Source organism: Branchiostoma belcheri, unplaced genomic scaffold (genome assembly GCF_001625305.1).
Source record: "Branchiostoma belcheri isolate BF01 breed outbred unplaced genomic scaffold, Haploidv18h27 scaffold8, whole genome shotgun sequence".
NCBI classification, from domain to species: domain Eukaryota; kingdom Metazoa; phylum Chordata; class Leptocardii; order Amphioxiformes; family Branchiostomatidae; genus Branchiostoma; species Branchiostoma belcheri.
The window spans coordinates 1,477,800-1,502,791 of record NW_017804464.1 but is presented as its reverse complement, the minus strand read 5'-3'; the positions used below and the strand labels follow the sequence as shown (position 1 = coordinate 1,502,791).

The 24,992-nt window shown below is 40.8% G+C and overlaps 2 protein-coding genes across 2 annotated transcripts in view; one reads left to right on the top strand and one right to left on the bottom strand.

The window, feature by feature from the left end:
• LOC109486254 (origin recognition complex subunit 1-like) overlaps nucleotides 1-8,796 on the top strand; it is a 20,844-nt gene extending 12,048 nt beyond the window's left edge. The window contains exons 13-17 of the mRNA XM_019790000.1: nucleotides 1,494-1,613; nucleotides 2,597-2,769; nucleotides 3,680-3,767; nucleotides 4,442-4,478; nucleotides 8,483-8,796. Coding sequence (XP_019645559.1) covers nucleotides 1,494-1,613; nucleotides 2,597-2,769; nucleotides 3,680-3,767; nucleotides 4,442-4,478; nucleotides 8,483-8,643 — 579 coding nt within the window. The 3' untranslated portion in view covers nucleotides 8,644-8,796. The remainder of the gene's footprint in view (nucleotides 1-1,493; nucleotides 1,614-2,596; nucleotides 2,770-3,679; nucleotides 3,768-4,441; nucleotides 4,479-8,482) is intronic.
• Nucleotides 8,797-20,089: 11,293 nt separating this feature from the next.
• LOC109486312 (somatostatin receptor type 2-like) lies at nucleotides 20,090-21,408 on the bottom strand. Its single transcript, XM_019790120.1, has one exon. The coding sequence runs from the start codon at nucleotides 21,206-21,208 to the stop codon at nucleotides 20,090-20,092; it is 1,119 nt and encodes a 372-aa protein (XP_019645679.1). The 5' UTR covers nucleotides 21,209-21,408.
• Nucleotides 21,409-24,992: the final 3,584 nt, after the last annotated feature.

The window sequence follows — 24,992 nt, the reverse complement described above, 5'->3', positions numbered from 1 at the left end:
CAGGTATGGAGTCTTTCCATTGTACGTTTTTACCTTGCATCTTTATGTCATGACTAAATTTTCAGGATTTGAAAGTCCATTACTACAAGTTCAAGGCTGCAAAGACAAAATCTTACAATTATAGTAATATTCCTATTTTTTACAAAATGGAAATGATGCAGGTATGAAGTTTTGCCAAAGTACATGTTTGCCTTGCTTCTTGTGACTAATTTGAAAGTTTCAGGATTCAAAAGTCCATCACTGCAAGCTCAAGGCAGCAAAGACAAAATCTTCAAATATGTTCCTTTTTCCAACAAATGGAAATGATGCAGCTAATAGTATATGATTATGAAGTCTTGCCAAAGTACATTTTACCTTGCTTCCTAATCTCGTGACTAAAGTTTCATAATTCGAAAGTCCATTTCTACAAGCTCAAGTCAGCAAAGACAAAATCTTGAAATATATTCCTTTTTCCTACAAATGGAAATGATGTAGGCATAGAGTCGTGCCAAAGTACATTTTTACCTTGCTTTCTAATCTCGTGACTAAAGTTTCATAAACTAAATGCAAAAGTCCTTTACCGCAAGCTCAAGACAGCAAAGACAAAAACTTATTCCCTTTACCTACAAAATGATGCAGGTATGGAGTACTTCCTAATCCTGTGACTAAAGTTGCATAATTCAAAAGTCCATTACTACAAGCTTAAGGCAGCAAAGACAAAATCTTCAAATATTCCCCTTTCTACAGATGAAAATGATGTAGGTATGAAGTCTTGCCAAAGTACCTTGCTTTCTATTCTTGTGACTAAAGTTTTATGATTCAAAAGTCCATTGCTGCAAGCACAAGACATCAAAACCAAAATCTTAAATATATTCCTTTTTCCTACAAAAGAAAATGATGCAGGTATGAAGTCTTGCCAAAGTACATTTTTACCTTGCTCTCTAATCTTGTGACTAAACTTTCGTATTATTCAAATTTCAATGACACCAAACCCTTTATCAGGTTCTACCAGACAGTACAGACAGTGTTCTCAGTCAGATGCATCCACTCCAATTGGCTAGACGTTGTCACATCTGTGTTTTCAGAGCATCGGGAATTTGTAACTTTCCATTACTACAACACTACAAGCTCAAGGCAGCAAAGACAAAGTCATAAATATTCCTGTTTTCAAAGAATGAAAATAATGCAGTTATAGAGTCTTGCCAAAGTAATTTTCACATTGCTTTCTATCTCATAACTTAAGTTTCATGGTTTGAAAGTATGATACTGATCTTATTGTACAATGCATGCGACAGTATGCCTAATAGCCAGTGCCGTGGTGTGTCTTATGTCATCACAAGTGGGTCTTCCATCACTTAAAAGATAAGTACGGTCACAACTGGTTATGCAGATTCCCCTGTATGCTTTAACGAGATTAAGTTGTCATGATGGTTCCTCACAGACGATCATTATAAATGTGACATCCACACTCCAGCTGACACTATCTTTTATTGCCTGGGGCTAATCACATATAGGGGCTCACGCGGATGACATTCCAGCCCTACACGTTCCGACAGTTACAAGAAATCGTCATGTCACGCATGAAAGGACTGCAGGCCTTTGAAGACGACGCCATCCAACTTGCTGCTAGAAAGGTACGCTGTGGACTTAAAGCACAGTCAACTGGTCATGAATTGATAATAAAACAGTTCCGAGACAAATTAAAACTTGAAATATTAATAAATTCAACTGGTAGATGTAGCAAGGGGTCACGTATTTGAAAGGTTCAAGGTTTTGTAATAAAACAATCTTGATCTTGAAAAATTGGGAAGATAATTAAAGTGGAAGCAGGTGCAAAATTCCTGGAGTCTCCTGCTGAGATTCTGAGTAGTGTTTGAGAAAAAGTAACTTGAGAATCTGATGGAGATTTGTTGAAATTAGTTCTTGCTTTCTCTGTTGCATGCGACAATAATAGACTCATACAGGATGTCTATATTTTATAGTGGAACAAGTCTAGTTTCTCTCTTGACAGAAAAAAGACTGATCCTTTGCATTTTCTACTAATTAATTATGCTTTAGCATGCTTAGGAAGATACATCAAATCCTCATTATTGTGTATGAACGATATATTCCATCTTTATGTCCAATCTGTCTCCGTATAACTATGTCTTGATGTATGATTCAGGTATAGAATATCTTTATTCAGTAACTTGTTTGCAGTCACATGCAATGGTGTACATCAACGATATTTTAAATGTTGAACTTTCTTTTTTTAGGTACTGTAATTCCAGAGTTTTTCTCTGTACTTTTATGTTCATGGTTTTTATGGTAACTTCTGTACCGCAAACTTATCATTACTGCTAACAAATCAATTGCCAACTTTCTTTTTTCTGCACCTGCTGCCACAGTGAAATATAGTTCCGAGGACACCTCCATTTTTCTCAGACCGTGAACTTTCGCTACCGTGAACATGAAGTGAATTACATTACCAATTTGTTATGTGAAAGAGGTATCAAGATGTGCTATTTTAAATTTTTTATCAGAGATACATGTGGTCTGTTCGCTCAGCCAGTGGCAGAGTTCACAACCTTAGAGTTCTGCCAGTGCCAGAATTCACAGCCTTACAATTATTCTGTAGGTTGCCGCCGTGTCTGGCGATGCCAGGAGAGCGTTGGACATCTGTCGACGTGCCACAGAGCTGGCCGAGCTGGCCAAGACGCCAGGCCGGAAGACAGCAGCCCTGGTGAACATGAGTCACGTGGACACTGCAGTACAGGAGATGTTCTCTTCTCCCAAGATTATGGCCATAAGGTGGAGAACTTTTAAAGCTTTGATTTTTTTACCAATATAGTTCATTTGTTCTGGATTTTTTCAGAAAAAATATGAAGTAAAAGGGCAAAAATTAAAACAGGCATAGTCCCAGTTGCTATGATATTCATGAGTCATACCAACATACCAGGCAAACATAGTCAGTGAATTTTGAAATAATATTCAAACCACTGCATTGATAGATCGAAAAATAGTAACAATTTTAGGAATAGGAAGACAACTGGACAATAGAAAGGCCAAAATGTATTTTAGAGTTAATTCAAAACACAATTATTTTTTTTATGAATCAGAAAAAATGAAGTGGGCAAATCCAATAAAGACTTGATTAAATTGGTGGCCTAAAGGAAGGGAGAAATAATTTTCTAGGGTGTTTTTTGCCAGCAATATATGGATTGCATTTTGAATGAACAAGACAGAATTGTAGGGATGCTTTGATGCACAGGCTTTAGGTGTCTACTTTACCACATCTGACTGGTCAAGTCGCCAACATGACAAAGAAAGAATACAAATTATGGTGCCAGAATTTCGTACACCTTTTACGTAAGCAACACTTTCTGACTTTTTCCAGTTTCACTGAAGATAAGTTTCAAGTCCCACGTGACCTTTGAAAAAGGTCAACTCCATATAGGGTCACAGGTGCCTGGAAGCTTGTGCTGTTCTTGTCTAGAGTCAGTTTTTTATTATCTCCTGATTTTTTGTCACCCAATTGTCTCTTCGGTCATGAAATATTGCTCTACAGTGTCGGCAGTGCATGGCTAGGATGTGACGTTTGTATGATACATGTTCTTGTTGCTTGATTCTGCCTGAATTGCGATAACCAATCACTGGTATTAGTGTAGCCCCGGCGTGCTCTATCATGCAGAATTAGAACAGTTTCCTGTTCCTGACACAGAAATGCATCACTTCAAGAGCAGTTATTTCTCAAGGCTGTCGTCGCAGAGTTCCGCCGATCTGGACTGGAAGAGGCCACTTTTCTACAGGTAATTATATTCAAGAGGCTTGAAATACCTCTTATACCTACCTGCAATTTTCAAAATAAATTCAGATTGTAGGTAAGAATGTGAAGAGGTAGTCATTTTTGCATTCTAGAAAACGTCAGATTTGGCATTATTAACAACTACTTAGCTACGCAGCAGCATACGCATGTCTGGATTGTTAGTATCTTCTTCAACTTCAGCTACGCAAGAAGATAGAAAAGGGTCATTTTGTTGGCAAAGGCCATCAAAGGCCAGGGAAAGTGGCTTGGTATTTGCAGAAAGGTGTCCTGAATTGTAGATAAAGGTTTTTGAGATTTTGCAATGACGCAGGTAACAGAAAAAAAGTCTTCCAAGCCCAGAAGTTACTAGTACACTTGAAGGTATCTCAAGTTGAAACTGAGATCACACACAATTCGCCCTCAGTGTAAAAACACTGCAATTTAAAATAGATATGCTGTGTCATTAATTGCAATTAATTGTACAAGCTCTACATTCTTGCTAATAACATTTGATGACACATCAAAAATGCAATGAGCAGTCTTTATTAGAATCTTGTCTCTGCATGCAGGTAACTTGAAAGAGTAAATACCATGTATTATATTGCAATCACAGTAAAGCCTTTGATCTTGTGTATTGACTGCTGTTTTGTCTGACATATTTTCCTGTTTCTTAAATAGGTTTCCCAGCAGCATGAATGTCTGTGTAGGCTCGATGGTGAGTTCATCTATCCCTTTACTTTTAAAACTTTCACATATATGTTGTACTTACATTTGAACTTTTTACAAACGACACATGCATTTCTGCATCAACAACAGTTTCTCTGTCAGTCAAGATTTTAGTGCTTACTGACAAATCCTCATCATCATCATCAGTCAACTGCTGCGCAGGCAACTGCGAGTTTCCTTCATTTCCCCCTGTTGTTAGCAAGGTCAGAGATCTGTTTTCCTGGGAGTTGATTATTGTCATCTCTCAGGAGATGTTGGATGTGACTGTAAATAAGGCCTAGGAAAAAAATGTTGTTTTTCCTGTTTCCGTCCTGAAATGGTCGGTAGGTAGGGATTATCTTTTTTTTTTCTTCTTTTTTTTAGACTTTGGCGATCTCTAGTGATCCAACAGTTTAAAAAAACTTGCATGAGCACACTTCTGTTTCAATGTCAATGTTGGAAAACTGATTGTACAATGTTTAATCACTCAGGTGTCAGATCATGGGGTTAGAAAATGTTGATCAGCTTGAAAAATTCATGTTCCTTGCAGGTATCCACAAAAACATTAGGTTCGGCAGATTTTTCTAGGGTCGGTCGGGAAACAGGAAACACAACCTTGTTTTTCCTAGGCCTAAGCAGTAGGCTACTGGGCTGCCATCCTCGTCTGTATCTGCCAAAAACTGGGTCATAGAGAGCACACAGTTTGACAGGTTCCTCCTCCAATAGGGACATCAAAAGTTAACTAAGAGACAAGTCCAAATCAAAATACTGTGCAGTGGAAATGCCCTGGGGCATAGAGGTTTGTTACATGCTCAACTGCACATACGTTGTACATGTGATTAGCCCTATATATTGTGTTCGAGTTCATGTGCATCTGCCCTCCAAGCAATATGCACGAATGTTCTCCATCCTCTCCACCCACATGTATACTTAGTAGGTCCAAGTTCAACTACATCTGGGAGTACAGCAAAGGCGATGACAGTTTGTCACTAAAAGCAACTAGAAACCGTGTGACTTTGTACATGTAATGAAAGAGCTGCCAACCCCTTACGGAGAAAAGAATTACGATGTACAAATTTCGTACTGTGATAGATGAGACAGTCGTGTAATTTTTTGTATGTTTAATATTTTGCCTCAGTCAGCTTTGATTGCCACCCCATTAAGGTGAGGCAACTTAGTGTTGTAAGTACTTAATTGTAGTGATTTTCTCTGTGTGAATGGGCCACCCACAGACTACACAAACCTTGATCTTAATTGATGCGGGGGCCTTCCTTTTAGCCCCATTCCTCTTTAATTACCATCTCATAAAGGGTATGCATCAATGTTCTGCTAAATTGTATGAATTATGTCAGAAGGGCCCACGCACAGACTGCAATCTCACAATTCCTGCAGTGAGGGACATTTAGCTTTTAGATTTGACAGAGTTGAAAGTCGAGTATATTGAGTTTCAATGGGAATGGGGATTGTACATGCCAAGATGTTAGGCTTTGTGTAACCCCATGATTTTGTCTCTTGACCTAATTAGAAATACCTAGTTTGCAATGTTAAAGCAGCTTTTAAAGTGGTCATTAGAGCATTTTTACTCTCTTACATGTTGCCCTAATTTGATCCCTTGTAATGCTAAGGACACAGTTTCCAATCAAGGATCTGGCTAGGCAGTTTCTGGGAGTGAAAAGTATGATATAAAACACAACACCCCCCCCAAATTAAAAAATACTAATCATGAGTATTATTTGTGTGTATTGCCGATATAACTTGTTTTTCATTCATGCAAACAGACTGTCTGGGCCCAGGTTTGGAAATACAAATGTATGCCCCAAGCAGTAACTGCTTTGTCTCCTTGTTCCTTGACCTTTTAGTTTGTTAGATGTGCATGACGTAGTTTTGGAATGGTAACTATTATTGCAAATGGCGTTTGCCTCTAAGTTACCTTTGCCATGGTAAGTGGTGTTGCATGTAGACTGCCTACCTTCTGAGGCCTTGGGAAATAATGTTCTGTTTCCTGTTTGAGTCCTGAAAAAATTAGGGTCGGTAAGTAGGGATCATTTTTTTTGTTTCTTTGTTTATAAGACTTTGGCAATCTCGACTCTAGTGATCAAACTTATACCATATACAGTTTAACAAAGTAAAACTTGCATGAGGACACTAATGTTTTCAATGTCAATGTTGGAAAATTGATTGTACAACGTTTCATCACTCACATGTCAGATCATGGAGCTAGAAAAGGTCGATCAGCTCGAACACTTTATGTACCTTGCAGGGGTCCCCTCCAAAAAAAGACTAGGGTCGGCAGGTTTTTCTAGGGTCGGTCGGGAAACAGGAAACATGACGTTTTTTTTCCTAGGCCCGAGGTAAATGATTGGTAAGGCAATTGCTTGTCCACAGCAGGATTTCCCCCCTTGTCTCATTCTGGGTTTGGAGGAAATCTGAAGTCAAAATATATGGACAACCTCTATGGCTATTCCATCATCCTGACAGACAGTGGGTGTGTGTGAAGAATGTTCTTGTCAGAAGAAGACCGTGGGTTGTCCCGAGATGACAGAGCAGTATTCTAGCCAACCTTAATTTTTTTTTCCATCACATGGAATTTATTTGACATAACCTTCAGAACCTGATTTTTTTTTTTGCAAATCAGAAAAAATGAGGGGGCCAAATCAAGGACTAGGACCAATTTATGCACTTGATATTCGCTGTACTTTTATATCCACGGTTTTCGCGGCCACTTCTGTACAGCAAATTTATCATAAACCGCAAACAAATAATTTGCCGACTTTCTTTCTTCTTCATTTGCCGCCACCGTCAATTTTTCTCAGCAAAAGTTTGCTACCACAAATATAAAGTAATTTACAGCATGTGAAACATAGAACTATAACTGGTCAGTGAAGTGGACAGAAGTTTCCCAATTAGATTCATTAGACCATGTTGATGGTAGTGTTAATGGTTTTCAGGGACTCTCTCGTCTCTACACAAGTCATTGAGAAATACAGGAGGGATTTATTAGACAGAATTAGGTGCGTATACAAGGGGAGCTGTGGGGCCAGTTACGGATCAAAGCAGCAACTCTCTCCAGTTTCTGACTACTTCTTTTATATTACAAGTCAACTGCTGAAAGAGTTCCTTGATGCAAAACGACACCCCAGAGGCTCTCGTCTATCATACAGTCACCCTAACAGACCTTTACTGTCAGTGGGAAAGGCAATTAGGAATAGACGGATATTCAAATGTGAAGATAGGGTCTTGCTCTGGGTACATAACGGTCACTGCCCTGTTCTCTAGTGTTGCTAATGATGTATAAGGAATGATTACAGAAAAACACGTAGCCTACTCCATCGGCTATGCCACTGCCCCTCTATCCTTCCACCAGAATACTTTTGCATGACTTGATGTAATGGAGTACGAGTATTTCTTTATCTAATGTATTTTGTCTGTGTTGTTTTTGATATTGGCCCTTGCCCTGATGCAAAGAAGGCCACACCAATTTAATTTGTTGGTTCTTTGACATTTTTTGAAATTGATATTTTTTTGAAATATGGAAAAATCTAAAAGAAGACAACATCTGAGGATCAGCTTGATGCCAATTTTATGTCATAAATACAGTGATATTCAAGTTCTTCCTAGCCCACTGATTTTATGATGTCCACTTGCTATAGTGAAAACTTAAAATGTCCAAGATCTTAGAAATGTTTTTAACTAGAAAGAATTTAACTAGAAAGGTAACATTTGCAAAGCAAATGCTTAATGTTTACCTTTGCATATGGTCTGCTCTGTTAATTCTTACTCAAACCCATTCATATATATATGGTCAGACAGGAGTCTAAATCCCTCCTGCTGTAAAATTGCAACATGATGTAACACAACAATAGTTACCATGATGACAGACCTCTGGTCTTAGTCATGGACCTTATATGTTGGGAACGGAATCAGAAGAAAAGGAAGAAACTGAGCAAAACGATATGTTTTCCTTCGGGAAACATAAATACCGGTACTAACCTGCCCCCCTCCCACCTGTTGCAGGTGTGACTGTCCCGACCATGTCGCAGCTGTCAGGTGTCTGCTCCACGCTGGGGGCCAGCCGGCTGCTGCTGGTGGAGGCTGGGAAGAGCGACTTGAGCCAACGTGTCCGCCTCAACGTCAGTCAGGACGACGTCATGTACGCGCTCAGGGACACCACGTAAAGCAGGGCCGCCATTACTATCATGAAAGTTCATCTGTGTTGGTAGTGACATGTTTAAATCAAAACTTTCGAACCAACACAATAAAGTTCTCTCACCTAGAGCTTTTTCGACCAGTCACTTCGGTCTTCCTTGGTAGACTGACCCAGTGAGGCTTGTCACATGACTTCTTTGAAGTGTTATGTCAACACTGGGTCAAACTTATCTGGTAGACGATGTCGGCCCCCATCACGGTTGAGTGAATGGTGATGGGCCCTGATGATCAAAGAAGTCATGTGACAAGCCTCACTGGGTCAGTCTACTGAGGAAGACCAGAGTGACTGGTCGAAAGCTCTAGGTGAGAGAACTTTATTGTGTTGTATCAAAAGTTTTAACTTTAAACCCATGGCCGCCGTTGTTCTCAGCAGTTTGAAATAGTCCATGTTTAAAAGTCAGCATTTTCATTGGTTATTTTGTGCTATGTTAGTTATCTACCAAACCACAGTTAGAAATGAAAATCACAAGTAGTAAAAAAGCTGTACTTCAAAACCAATTGTCTCTGTTGATAGGATGGTGTTGTTTTGGCAAGAATTTATATCTCCACCTTTCGAAATGCAATGTGCAGTATTTTCAAAAGAATGCAGATACATGTTTTTAGGGTATGTAAAGTTGTTAAGATGGTGTAAATTATTTTTAACACTTTTTAATAGTCTTCTTTTGATCTTTGATTTACCGTTACAAATTGAATTATCATCTCAATTTAAAGTCCTTCTGTTCACTTCATTGTTATTGTAGATCTTACAGTTGTTGTTGTTTAATTGAAGGGGTTTCTATAAAAGTAGTAATTGTCTTTAGTTATTTTAATGAAACCTTTACCATGTTTTTATTTTTTTCAATCTATTGATATATTTCCATTTTTACAAGAGAAGCAGGAAAAACGTATCCAGTAAAAGCCAAAAAGGCAGTAACAAATATTGGCAGTGCAGTTTATAATGTAATCATGAGACTTTGCTCCCCATATAGAGACTCCGTTGTCAATATGTAATTCTGAAATAAATGCTGTGAAGCTTCTTTTACTCAGTTTTAGTCTTGTTGTCTTTCATTGAGCTGTCAATAGAATCCTCTTGCTTTAAATGACAGCTTTTTTCAATGGTAGATTTTTAATTATCGTTGAGTTCTATCTTTTCATTGCTTATTTCAGTTCTATTTCTGATCATCATCTGTCTTTTTAAGATAGATCTGTTGTTCTAAATGATGATCACCATTCACAGCCATACATGTACATTTGTACACTCATGCTTCTTTGTCAAGCCTTTCCATATTCATTTTCTAACATGATGGTTTATGTTTCCAAATATTATAACACATTAATATATTTTTCAGTCTGTATCACAGCCATAAGAGCACGCTTCCATAATGAAGGTTTGAGCTTCATACATTCTTATTACCTAAGAAGGTTAATAACTTGATAAGAATTATGAAATTCTATAAATCTGTTGCATTCCATGACAGGACTACATGTATCTTAACTTGTGATATGTAATTAAGAACAAGATGATGAACAACAACAGGCATTAATTACGCAAATAAAGACCCAATTTTCATAATCAATGAAAAAAAGCTATAATTCCATGGTGGTACCTGACGGGAAGTTCACAACTTGCGGCATTTGAAAGTTTAAGGCAGACTCGAGAGCAAAAGCAATTGTTCTAGTTCTGTAGATACATGTACTTATTCTGAATCCCCAAAAGTATAATTTTATTGGCAAGTTCACATTGATAATGAAAATGAAACTGTTCTCCAACTCAAAGAAATTGACTCAACAGAATTTTATTGGGTCAGAAAGCTAATGAAGACGGAAAGCTTCAGTCAAACATTCCGGAAGTCAATTTCTTCGAGTTGGAGAAGAGTTTCATTTTCATCATGTAAATTGCCTCAAGTGAACTCAGATGCCAACTTGACTCTGACTTTGAACTATGAAGCAGTTTTGTTTTACAGCATGTGGTAACCCCCAGGTACATTCCAGATCAAATACAGCCAAGTGAGACATATCAGTTTGCAAACAACTGAGACAAACTTCAATAGCCTTGATGCCATCCGTAGTTTTCGCCTGCTCCCTAACGTCGCTGGGCCACCTTCCTACAAATGTAGCGAGTGGGCGAAAACTATAGAGGATGGCCCAACGACATTAGGGAGTGGGGAAAAACTACGAAGGATGGCTAAAACTTCAAAGCAGCAGGTCTAAAGAAGTCTTGGGTTGATCTTGAAAATAGTTTTCATTTGCAGTATGTTTCTGGATACCAGTTTGTCAGTTCATAACCTTAGAAACTTTGGTTTCCATTATAAATTGTCAAAAAAGTGACTTTGATCTGGAGTAGTCATCCCATCGAATCCCATACTTAAGATTTAAATGGTGCCCTCCAAAAAAGTGGGCGCTGTTACAGAATCTAGGAGTGATCTTGAAAAATAAGGTTTGTAATGTGTGAGTGGAAAGTTGATCATCAATTTCCCGGCTTAACATCTAAATTTTCCTCTTGCTTTGAGCCCAGATTGACCTGGATCTTATCCCATTGGATGTAAGGCCACAGCAAGTAATTCTTATGGTTGACATCAGCGTGCTCATTGATTTTTGTCTGGTTTTGGGGGGAAAAAGAAGAAATCTTGTTGCTCTCTGACAGTGGTCAACATGTCAAAAATGAGCAACATGCCGAAACGTGGATGGCAGATAAATATGAAGAGAGAAGACAAGACAAGGCTCTGATTTAAAGTTTTGTCTTTTACTTTGATGCAGTGATTTCGTTCCTTTTATATGTTCCCACTGAATCGAAAACATTTGTACAATGATTCATTGAAAACTTTTATTTTTCAAATTTGTTTCAATGTTGTAAAAGTTGGCAGTAAACTTAGCACAACATAAGTATCATTTCTTGTTAACCATGTTTCATGATGTCAAAATTTAACAATGTAGGGGTCTTTTTTTTTGCCCACCTTGTGTTTTTTTTGCCCGCTCACATTAGATTTGTAGTCTGCGGAGGATATCATCTATAAAATTTACTTCCTGTGGCCTAAGGTTGGCATAATTCCAATCATTACTTACACATGGGTCTGCATGGAGGGGCACTGCACAGTTACTGGATTATGAACAATTCTATTCCCTGTCAGTAACCAAATTCTACAAATTTGGTTGATTTTGCATCTATAAATTTTTTTATAGATAATAATAGTGGCCTCTGCTCTTGTGTCCGCCTTTATAAGTGAATGTGAACATCATAAGACATAATGTATTCAAATCAGGACCTCAAGTGCATGATGGCTGGTTCTTTTGAATGATTGATGAGGAAATGCTAGTCTATAATAGAATAGCTTTATTGTTGTTAAAGACATCCAATGTGATTTCAGAGCATCACAACTGGAAATATTTTGTTTTAGGCAATCTTTGTGATATTGACACATACTGCTTCATATTAGCACATTTCAATCAGTTTTTCATACTTTGGACATTTAAAACTGCAGAAACAAGCCCCAAGATGGAGTCCTTTATTTCATGGGTGGTACCCTAAAAATCAGCCCAGGGCCCTTCCAGTGACCATGGAGGTAAAAGAGAGAATTTTTCTACCTCCATGCAGTGACCATTTACCGTCAGAATTTTGGGTATTTTGCTCCAAGAGGGTCCATTGGGATGGTGTGGTTTCAACTCTGTATGTAGATAAATGACTAGAAAATTGACTTTGAAAAAATAAGGCTTACAAGCCCTAAAAACTGCATTTAAGATAAGATTGTCCTTGGGTGGAGTATATGATCAGTTGATATAATTCATGCAAATGAGGAGCTTATTTGCATAATCAGTTATAAACATTTATAATTCATCTGCCCTAATGGTTACCATTATTTGGCAAAGTTATGAGGTCATGGAGCTCTTTGATATAGGTTATGGAACATCTTTGATATACATTGTATGCTGCACAGTCTTAAGTGAGAAAATTGTATCATCATTGTTCTTCTACCATTTCTGTTCACTCATCATTTCAATCCTTGAATTGCTTTCAGCACCAATGTTCATTTCTTCAAGCAGTCCTAATTCCTGGTAAAGAAACTGGATCAACGTTCATTCAGTTAACGCCAGGTTTTACCAAGAATGATGCGGTTCAGTTCATTGCCCCCTTTCCAGTTGCCACATTTGGTTTTCTGTACAACAGACTGAAATGTACAAAGACAGTTTCACGCCTTCCCCACTAGACTCTATCTGACAGGGTGGCTGGGTATCATAGCAGTAACTGTAGATCCCTTCTTTGAACTATGATATTGTCACAAACAATACTTCAGTCCCGCCACAGTTCCTGGTTTTTCAGAGGTTTCCAAAAGACAAAAAAAATCACCCTTGGGCAGGGGTCTTCTCATTAGTAACATGAAGAAACTCAGCTGGGTTGGTTATCTTTTAATTGTCCTGACCTTACTAATGAGAAGCTCCCGGTTGCGAAGCCTAAGGCTGGATTATAACTAGTACAAAAGATACCATGTTCAATTATATTTCTAGTGGGTGACTTGCTAGCTTGAAAGGCACATTCGGACGTTTGATGCCATCTTTTTTTCTGCATGTCCGGACGTTGGGAGATGCAGCCTTTTTTCTTCTCTTTTTTCAAAGGCATATTCGAAAGTTTGAAGCTTCTTTTTTTTTCTTTTCTTGCTTGAAAGGCATATCCGGAACTTTGAAGCTGCAGTTTTTTCTTGTTTGAAAGGATTACTCGGAAGTTTGAGGCAGCAGTCTTTTTGGTAGCCTGGAATCTATCCGTGAACGCTTTATCTCCGCTCCGTTCCTCCGCTCTGCCTTTACATGTGCAGTACGTGATACACGGTGCGGTTCACAATGAAAGGATAGTTACAGGATGTAGAAATTATGGTTGATTCCCAAGTACTAACCCATACTAATTTACTCTCCGTAGGTCGTCCACTGTTCTTAAATCGTGTTTCTTGTATCCTGTGTAACCTGACTGTACCTCGCTTTTTGCCAGCTTCCTTATTAGCCAGCCATTCTTTGAGCGCCGGACAAAGAGCTTGTGTTCACAGGCTAGCATCCTGTCTAGTTCCCTTGATCACTCTTATGAAAGGTCCTCGCCTAAGAACAGATTACAGGGATCCAGAAATGAAAGATGTTTCAGTCTTTGCTGACACAGGAAGTCAGTAATAAGATATCAATGTGTAGGCGTGACTTTTTTCCTGAGTATCACATTGATCATGATTGCATCACCTGGCGTTGCATACAAAAAGGGCCTCAAAGAAATCCAATGCAATTTCATTTTCAGGGCGGCAAAACAAAAAATATTCTGGATGAGGAAATCTGTCTGATATGGACGTTTTATGCCAATTTTAGCACATTTTCGACATCATTTCACACTTGAAGCATTTGAAATAGGCCCAAAGCTAGCTACTCGAGGCGTCTCTTTATTCTTTATGTAGTGTCCATCAATACTACATGTAGTAGCTAGAACCAGCCTACGATACAAAACAAGCGACCGTTTTCTGTCAGCGACATCGCATTTTTGCCTCACAGATATCAGTACGGGATAGGATGGATTCAGGTAACTATCTTTATTTGCAGTCGGATACAGATTCATGCACAGGCACACATTCATGTACAGATATACAGATACAGATTTTCCGAGTAGGATGACCGTGTCAGTCCCTACACCTGAGTGAGGGTTACAGTTGACACGGTAGCCTTCGCGTGAACAGGTTGCAAATGAATCTGAGACCCACAAACTTGGGCATCTGTCTTCTCCAGCGCTTCTGGTAGGGTAACTAGATCTACATTAAAAGGATGAGCAGAAAATTGACTTTGAAAAGCCAGTTTTGCCGCCCTGAAATTCCCTTGGATGTCTTTCGGCTTTGGCATAACTGGTTTGATACCACTGTGTGCTTGTTTCATCACCTTTTCTATTACAGGTCATTATGTCATACATACTTTTCTGCTGAAGAAACCCGTGACAAACTGACAGTTTCATATATCGGTCAGCGTCACACCTTCGCGATTTTTGGATGCTATCCAGAACAAATCTTAGACAGTTGTCAATACTGTTCGGAACTTTCTACGTACTCCTACGTGCCATAATTTTGAATTTCCACATTCATTCATCTTCTGATTTAAATTCGACAAAGCCACTGCCATATCGTAACGCACTGGACCGTTGTTTTTAAACTCCTTTATCGTCAGACATCATTGCAGCATGCGAAGCCAGTCACAATATCAAATACAGCCTTGAAATTCTTGGGAATCGTAAGCTTTCCTTCTGTGATCTTTCACCCTGTGAGCTCTTTTTCACCGTATCTTATAATACGTAGTATTCGTGCGTGCTGTGATGTATGAACGATGTAAGCCGTCTAAAAAATGATAAGTCCGTACCGTGCCGAGTCTGCTTTTTCTACCAGACACCGATCCGCTCTCTTGATTTTCCAGATTATCTTTCAGATTCGTTATGTAGATCTCTGACCTACCCTGCTCACTTCCAGGTCGACCCAAGGACATGTCCTTAGGTTACCTCATTTTATTATGTTCATTATGTCTGATATTGACAGCATTGACATTTCTTAGCACATTTTCGTCATCATTTCATACTAGGAAGGTTTGAAGTAGCCCCAAAACAAGAGGAGTCCCTTTATTTTCTGGTACCACCGATAGATTGATACATACAAACCCTTAAAGCACTGGTGGTAAGGTACTTCACAAGCAAGAAGCTGTATATTATCATTGTATGCGACCTCTGACCTCCCAAAAGCGATCTGGTAATGTCGTGCTGCTTTGTAGTTGTTATTGATTATTGCTTTGTAATTTTATGCTAGTTGTAGTGTAATGGATGCAAGTGTTATGTCATGTTATGTGCCTTAATTTGTATTATATTTGTGTACTGTTTTGTGAATCCAGGAAGAATAGATTAGATTTATCTAATCTAATGGATATCTTATAAAACATCAAACTCTCCAAGCAGATCTAGAGGTTGATGGTGGAAGATCGTTTCCTTTTTATATATGGCCCTTTTTTTCGTCGCCACCACCACCACCTACCTCTGCCGGTACTCGCACGGGGAGGAGCACTTCTTTTCAAAAATGGTGTTGGTGTGGTAGCGACAAAAAAGGGCCATATATATAGGGCTATGTAGAACCAGCCGACGATACGAAACAATGATAGTGACATCGCATTTTTGCCTCACAGATATCAGTATGCTGTGGGATAGGGTTGATTCAACTTGCTACGTTAAAAAAAAAGGACCAGGAAATTGAGTTTGAAAATCCAGTTTTACAGCGCTGAAATCCCTTTGATACATACGTGCCAAATTCTCGCCACCCGAAGGGCGAATCTCAAGGAGGAAAGACGGGATAAGGAAGACAGGCGTCAGAGTCTGGCCACGGACTTTTCTAATGGATTCATCTGGAATTCTGCGGCCGTCACAAGAAAGTCTGGTACGGTGCAGGCAGTGGTGTAAAAGCCAGCCGCGGCGGGGGAGTTTTAAATTTCCTACCACCCGTACCTGTAGCAGAAAATCTCCTCCAGGAATAACTATGTCCAATTTGAAAAATTACGTTCACGTCCAACTTGATGAATTACGTACACTGTAAGACCCTTTTTGCAGTCCCTATAGCCTATTTATTCCCCAGTCAACGACTAAAATTGATGGCAATTATTTTACACACCGGGCAAAATCGCTGAAGCGTACATTGATACTGTACAACGTCAACATCGTGCCAGCGGGACCGGGAATTTTGATATCAAATATAATGGAAAAATGGAGGCACTTTTTGGTTGTGCTAGTAACATACGGACAACCTACACAGAGACCACACTAGATTTGTAGGCATACATGCGGCAATGGTTTATTGAAATATATCTACAAAACAAGATGTAGTTTATTAACCGTGGTCATCTCTAATTACCTTCGCCAAGAATTGGAGAAGGTTATGTTTTCATGGCCGTGTGTGTGTGTGTGTGTGTCTGTCTGTCTGTCTGTCTGTCTGTCAACAGCATAACTCAAGAAAGCTTGGATGGATTATCTTGATATTTGGTAGGTGGGTAGGTCTTGATGAGAGCTCGAACTGATTAGATTTTGGGCCCCCTGGCGGCTTCTTATGGTACTGCAGCTGAACTTCCGGTTTTGATATCTCATGATCTAGACATGCTAGGGTGACGAAATTTAAATGGTAGGTAGCTCTTGTGCTGGGGAAGAAGTGACGTCAGTTTGCGCCCCCTAGCGGCTTGCTCTGGAACTGCAGGGCTATCTGTTTTAAAATATCAAAAAGAGCATAACTCAAGAACCGGTTGACGGATCGTCGTGATTTTTGGTATGTAGGTAGCTTTCATGATGCTTGATATAATTGTATGACAATTATGCAAATATGGATGTGATTTGCATAATTTATGGAGAGATTCTATAAACCAGCTGCATTCCATGATAAGACTATTGAAGCTTGTGAGATTGGTAATTGAGAAGGAGAGAAACACAGGCAGATATTGATTATGTATATGAGGACATAATTTGCATAATTAATCAGAAAATGTTATAATTCTGTAATGATGACTGCCTGGAATTTTTATACATGTGGTATGTGAAAGTTCAGTGAAGGTAAACATCATTAAACATAATATATATTCAAATCAGGACCTTATTTGCATAATTTATGAGGAAACAATAGAATGGCACAATAATTTGTCAGCCATAAAGATTAACATCATTTGGCGAAGGTATGAGATCGAGGAACTCTAGTTTTGTAGATATGATTCATAGGAATACATTTTTATTTTTTTCGGCCAACCAACCAATTTGTCAGTAGCAACCACCTCACCAGTCAATGTTCTCGCTCAGTCCCTCGAGTGGTTGTTGAGTTTTACTGTAACAGCGATTCATCACCAGTAATGATAGAAGAAAAGTTGATTTGAGTCTCTTTTCCAAGGCCAAGCGATGCTTTCAGCGTCTACATGAGCTGTTTAATTTGAGTGCATGTTTGGGTGTGAGCCTGGAATAAGAGCGTGGAAGGCGCTAACGTTAACACAGACTGACGCGTGCCTTCGCCGCTCGATAATTGAAGGCAGGTAAAGGTGATTTGCACATGGAGAGGTTTAGGAGTTCAGTGGCGCCGTCGTTACGCGAACGGGCAGAGACGATGATAGGTGCGGTTCTGACCCGCACTCAACCCGTCCAAATGCCGCCTGACGGGCTATGGATAAACGCATCACGGCCAGGGTTCTTTCTAACCACAGGGATGAGAGAGGGGGGTTAAATGAATGAGCATTACGTTTGGCCGTAAATGTTCATTGATTGATTGCCGTAGCGTGGATAACTCAGTAATACTTCAGAGGACGTCATGGGACATTACGAACGCCGTACTTGCTCAACCCTTGGGGAGGAGAATTCGCACCGGGTGCGGCTTATTCTGGCACCAGTCTGACAGCCTTACACACCACGTTAGCACAGGGTGGTGTACCATATTTAGTCCAATTCTAGCGTACAAACGCTGGAATACTGTTATATAAGGAATTTACATAAAGACACTCTGATATGAGTCGGGTAATAACAGAGGATGTATGATATATGAATGCATACATTGTATGGCCTTAATCGTCAAAAACAATTTACCGATTTATGGTCATTGTCCTTGGTAGCCACTTTTCACTACAGGCTGCCACCGCTGACTGGCCGGTCAAAGTTGGACAGATCGCTAAACGAATGTCATAGATAAGGAAAGTTTTTCTGTGTCGTCTTTTAAATCTTGCTTTATCATCGTGCATCATACTCCAACTGTAAAATGAATCGTAATGCAATTTTGGTTGCTCAGCTATCGCCGTCTAGTAGAAAAGAGGGCTATAGCTAGATGTAACGATTTCGCAGAATTGGTTTGGGTCGTCGCCAGGGGTCAACTACTTCCAGCTAGCGGGATTTTCTATGTTTCCAAAGCCGGATCACACTCTCCATTGCCCGGCAAGCTTTAGACACACACGCCTTTTCTATGCAATTACATCAAACTCTCGGCTTCTTATGCAACTGCGTGTATTTTGCAGACACCCCCACTGACACCATGCAGCGCCGGAGAAGACTTTTGCTCCAATATCCGCAAATATAATCCCTGGGTGAATACCTGCAAAATACTAATAGATGAATGACTTCACGCACTTGTCGACAGGCATATATAACGTTACAATACTTTTTAGTACAATTGCTTAGTGTAGGTCAGAATTGTACTTTAGAAGCTGAAAACACACATCGTAAAATCTTTACGCACACCTTAAAGCATGCGTAAATGTTCCGTTTTTACCTTTGCGCGTACCTTTACGAGTATGATTTTAGGTGCGCTTTAAGGTAGGATTTTGTGCATTTTGTGCACACTCTCAACTCTATAGGGAAATGTAATGAAGTGGTTTTGATATTCTTATGCTTTGTGAATGGGTTTCCTTAACTAGCGGTGTATTCCCAGTCTTCACCCTTATTCCCATTACTCTACCCGGGAGGGCTAGGTACAGGCCTTTGATTCTATCTGATTGCCCCCATGCCCACCATCACCTGCAAACCCCTACAAACTCATAGCCTCTAAAACACTCCCCAGATTGCTGCAAAGTTAGTTGAAATTGGACAAATAGACTGAACAATTTGTCAGCGGAGTTTAATGGCCGGCTAAGGAGTTCCAGACAGACGACCTTGGGTCAACTCCGCTGGCAAATTGTAGCCTATTTGGCCAATATCTGACTATTTTGCCAACAATCCAGGTCAGAACCTAGTGAACTCGTCACATAGACAGGAATGGGGCTCAGACGCAATACGTTTACATGAAGAGATCTCTGTTTATTTGAGTCTGGGGTTGAAGGAAAGAACAAATATGACATAGATTTGATTCATGGTTTTCAATCTGATTGTCTGTGATTGTCCGTTTCGAGACATGTCAAGTCTTTCACACTGAACTGATACTGAACGTAAATTATACTGTCTAGTCTTGATGTCAGGACAAATTACAATGTCTACATACCACGTGCCATAAATATCAAGTATATGTAAGACTTAGAACTAAAACATATCCATGTCTCTAGCCACAAGATGCTAAAAATCCATACATTTTGTACAAATAACAAAAGGCTTAGCAAACACATATGCATATACAACTACACAAATGAGCCGCCACAAACTGGAATTTCTTGCAAACTCAATTCATTGCATGTCAGAAAGAATATAGGAACAAGACAAGTATACTAGTATTATGTGCCAGATTTCAAAGACAACATTAAGTTTTAGTATTAACTGATGAAAGACATCGAATGGCGTCTGAAACGTCTGAATTTCTAACATGTATCCAGATGTATCAGTAGTTCTCTGTGTATTAATTGCTCGTTATTATACGAAATGTTTCTTCTGTACTTGCAATTAGCCCTCGGGCATGAATTTTCAATAAAACAATTATTATTAAAATATCATTCTAGAAGTGGCGTGGCATTGTTTTTCTACACGTATGTTTCGTATAAGTAGATGAATTCTTGGGGAGTTGAATATTGAACTGTTCCGTCATTTACCTCACAAATCTCTTCCTCGAAGAAGTCGCTCTTTTCCGGCCCGTCCCGCACCACGACTTCTCCCCGGTGGACGAAGCTCCGCGCCGGGCGCTGCTCGGCCGACCTTTTCCGGTCCAGCCGCAGCGCCGCCCGAAAGCTCTCGCGGAACCTCTGACTCATGAAGGCGTAGAGGATGGGGTTGACACAACTGTTGACGTACGACATGGCCATTGCCGTGTGAAACACCACCAGCAGTCCGAGTGTGGGATGTAAGGTTGTGGCCAAACTGACCAGCTGACACAGGTGGAAAGGCAGCTTGCAGACTACGAATGTCACGATCATGGCGGTCACCGTTCTAGTCACCTTTACCCGCATCCTGACCGAGACTCTGGCCACCGCTGTGTGCGCCGACGTGTTTTGCCTGAGATGACGGACGACCATCAGGTACGAGATACAGATCACCGCCAGAGGGACGACGAAGCCGATGACGAAGGTGTAGGACGTGAAGGCTTTGTGCCAGAACACGACGTTGTCGGGCCAGATGAGGGTGCACTCGTACTCTCCGCTTCCCCGCGGGATCATGTCGCTGACGATGATGACGGGGATGGTGACCAGGATCGCCGCCACCCACACCGACAGGCTCACGACCAGCGCTACCTTCGGCCGGCGGAGGTGGGCATGGCTGTGCGAGCACACGATGGTCAGGTACCGGTCCACGCTCAGCACCGCCAGGTTAAACACGCTGCTGAACATGTTTAAGGCATCCACCGACTGCACGATTTTACACATGGCTCTCCCGAACACCCACCGCTCTATGGCCGTCGATGCCGACGTGAACGGAACCCCGAGCATGGAGAGCACGTCGGCCAAGGCCAAGTTCAGGACGTAAAAATTCGAAGCGTTCTTCATCTTGGTGAATCCCAGCAGCATGTAAATCACCAGCGAATTGCCCAGCAGGCCCACCACGGTCACCAGTCCGTACACCGTCGGGGAGATGATTTTGGTGATGATGTCGGAGGCGATGTGCAGCCGGTCGTACGTTCCGTTCAGCGCCGTCCAGTTCTCCGTCATGGTGACGGAGTTTCTAACGCGAGCGCAGAAAAGCGTCGGTTACTTGACGTTTCCGTGCGTATGAAAAATATTAATAATGGGGGCTATGATAGCGTCATGATATAGCGCCAAAACGCACGGTTCCCCGCTACAACTAAGCCTTGCTCCAGGAGATGTTTGCTAGACCCCACATGTAGATATCTTCCCGCAGGGCTAACATCCCTCGGAGTAAAGACTCAGTGAGCTTCAGTTTCTTGTGCCTGACTGGAATAACAGCTCGCTAATAGGCCTGCCAATCATCATGCAGAAGAGGCTGACGAACCAATAGAAACTTCCATAGGACCATTCGGCTGTACAAGGTAGGTAAACCGAGCTCTTCATTGGTTGGTACTCTATGCTGACCTTGGAGAGATTTAATTGATGTGGTTTGGAGGGGCGAATTATCCCTCCCTACACACACTCACACATCATTACTGCAACTGACGATTGGCAGATAAAGCAGCCCATAGATAGCCATATAGATACGTGCTTGTTTGTTTCAAACCGTTTTTCTTTCATCAAAATAGGAGATAAAGATTCGGTTGAGAAAAAAAACAACGACATACAGCACGACCTGCACCCCGCGTTCCTCTTTTAAAGTGCTGGTGGAGTGAGAATTCAAGGATAAGTGCTCCAATTTCATCCTTCTAAATTCCATTTTCCTCGAAATCGTTTAATTCCTTCTGCGAACACCTTTGCAATCTTTCGTAGCTGATGCCATTCTCTGTGCAGTATTGGATGTAATCGTGGCTGAAGTCCAAGTTTTCAAACGTTTTTTAAATTCTGGAGACTAGACGTGGGTATGTAGGAGATGTGTCGGCGGGACTTTTTATTGCTTTTTGTAAGTCGCGAAGCCGCAACTATGCACATATAGGCTTTTGTGCGTTTTCATCTTTATACTAACACATCCCCAAAACGCCTCATTATTTTTGGCTCTGGAATATCGTTTTTTTTTTATTTGCGCGAGTCGACCAAACCCCAATTTTGTAAAATTGGTGTTTTTTTATTAGAAAAAAATAATAAAATTGGTGTTTTTAAATTTTCATATTCAAACTAATCTCTCGTCAAAATGTCTCATTAATTTTGTTCTTGACAACCGTTCTGAATAAGGCCACGTAGATGTTTCAATTAGGAAATGCTTCAGCACCAAGGAGAGGACTCATTTGTTATTCGTCTCACGCATTTTAACTGAAGGTGCGCTGAGCCATGAAACAGCTCTTATTAAAGCCTTCTCTCCCCACCAGCGACTCTGCAAAACGATGATCCCTTTTTCTGAATGTCAATCATCAGAAACTATGCAAGACGTACCTTCATTTTCAACTATAGGGTACGTCTGGCCAAACTGAGTTGGATGAACTAAGGATACACCTTGGGACTAGCGTTGTGTGATCATCATGACAAGCGCTACTGTTTAAATGCGTGATTGTCACAGGGAAACCAAATAATTTCGATCGGAATTAACTCATGCTTACTCTGAGGTCTTACGGCTCTCAGTACCAATTATGGGTGAAGCCCCTTCTGCGCTTCGTTTTGAAATGCCTAAAGGAAGGAATACTGCACTTACGGGCAAGGAAAATCTATACCTTTTTGTCTGTAAGGTACGGCCATCGGAGTCTAATCACATTGTGGAAAGTTTTATCTTTCTAACCAGACATTCTACTCTCGAGTCGCAGTATCAGTCCCAATACAGACACTTCGCTGGAACTCAAATGTTGTCTCCTGAAATACCCGCTTCAGGCTTCCGTATGAAACCATGGCTCTTGCGTGGTGGGATTCATGTACAATGTTTCCGACGCGCCTGAATGATTTACTTAACTAGTTGTGTTCCAAAATGGCCAGCGTAATACTAGCATTGTGGAGATTGTAGATGGTATCACTACACGGTAATGGTTTGCTTCAGGAAACACTTATCACCGCTATCTAACCATCCATTCACTGTTCCCGGTGCCGGATAGCATTGATATTCCAGGCAGTATCGAGGGTTGTGCATGTGACCTGCATCTGTCTCTAGGCGTATGAACGGCGTACGGGGGCGTTCATCTAACCAGCTTGCCGTCGCCACAATGATCCACCATATACCCGTATTACCGGCGTGCTATAACGGCCTGAGGCAACCACCATCCCCACCTGTCTTCACATTCACCGCTCTAAACTGACTAAAGATACCGACGATGATAAACTCGTCTGTACTATACAGTTAACCCTTGGCGGCGCGTGTCATGTTATCATAGAGAATGGTGTAGGGCGGCAGCAAGTAATTTATGGATGACATTAGCGCGCGCATTGGTTTTCACCTGATTTGGGAAAAAAACAAGAAATTTTGTAGCCTTCTGAAAGCGGTCAATACGCCGGAAAAAGGCAAAAATGTCTGTTGCCATGCCGGAACGTGAATGGCAGATAAATATGAAGAGGGAAGACAACACAAGGCTCTGATTTATTGTTTTGTCTTTTACTTTGATGCAGTGATGCTTTTCATTCCTTTTATATGTCATGTTCACCGAATCGAAACCACTTGTACAATGATTGGAAACTTTTTATTTTTCAGTGATAAATGGATGTAATAGTTGGCAGTAAACTTGGCACAATATAGTATCATTTCTTGTCTAACAAGGTTTATGATTTCAAAATTTGAAAATGTTTCTTTGGCCAACATTGTTTTGCTTTCTCCCTATCGCATTAGATTTGGAGTCTGCGGATGATGTTATCCATAAAATTCACTTGCTGTGGCCTAAATATGTTAAACCGTCGGTAATAACGGTTGGACTTTTCAAACTCCTCTCTATTTGCCCCCTGTAGACCGGTAAATTGGTTAGTCAGTTAACAGCATTTTTCTCTGAGGATAATTCCGACATGACGTCAAAGGCTTGCCTTTCTCCAGGCTAGTCTTAATTCATTTCTGTGTAAACTCTCTTCTACTGCGAAAATAAGATGTTTACGTGCATTGTAACGTAAGCGTGTGACATTCTACACACTATTCTCCAAGCTAGCAGAGGTTAGGGTTTGGAAGTATTTTTGGCGTGTTTTTAGATTTTTTTAATCGGATTTTTTTTTTGCACTGGAATTTTTCTTTCACCCAACCCAACATCTACACACATGAACAGCTAAAACATTATTACAATGGCTGTAAATTTACCGTACGGGGGAAAGAAAATGGATAGAAGTTGTCCAAATGATAATACTGGTAAATTTGTGGGGGGCTGAAGTCCTAGCAAGATTGAATCTTTCTCTCCAAAGCCTTGGTCATAATTAAAAATCGGGGCCCATGGCCATGCAGCGCCTCGGCGGGCTGTTTTTTAGCACTATCAGACGGGACCCGGGCGGAGACTGGCGGGGTTCCCGACGGCTGCCGGCCTATATATTTTTGGACCCCGCACGTTCGAGTTGATTTTAACTCGAACTTAAAATCATCCCGGGCCCCGGCGAGACAAATACGCCAGGACGAAGCCGTAGCCTGAATGTGACCCTGACAGTCGGCATCCGCCCAGCTTCATTGCGCCGGCCGCGTCTAGATCGGCAACATGCCGCGCGGGCCCCGTTGGAAATGTGCCTCTAGTCTAAGCGGCCCTTTGAACATGTGAAAGTTGGGCAGAAAAAGGACCGTTATGTTATCTCCGGAGCTCTAAGGAGACCTTCTTGGAAGAAGACCAAAGAGCCCCGACGTTCTTCAATCAAAACCGTAACGATTTCTGGACTAGTTGCGAACGCGATCTTTCATCCCAGGTGCGAGGTGGCAGAGAGCAATTAGCAACATCTTGGAAAGATACAG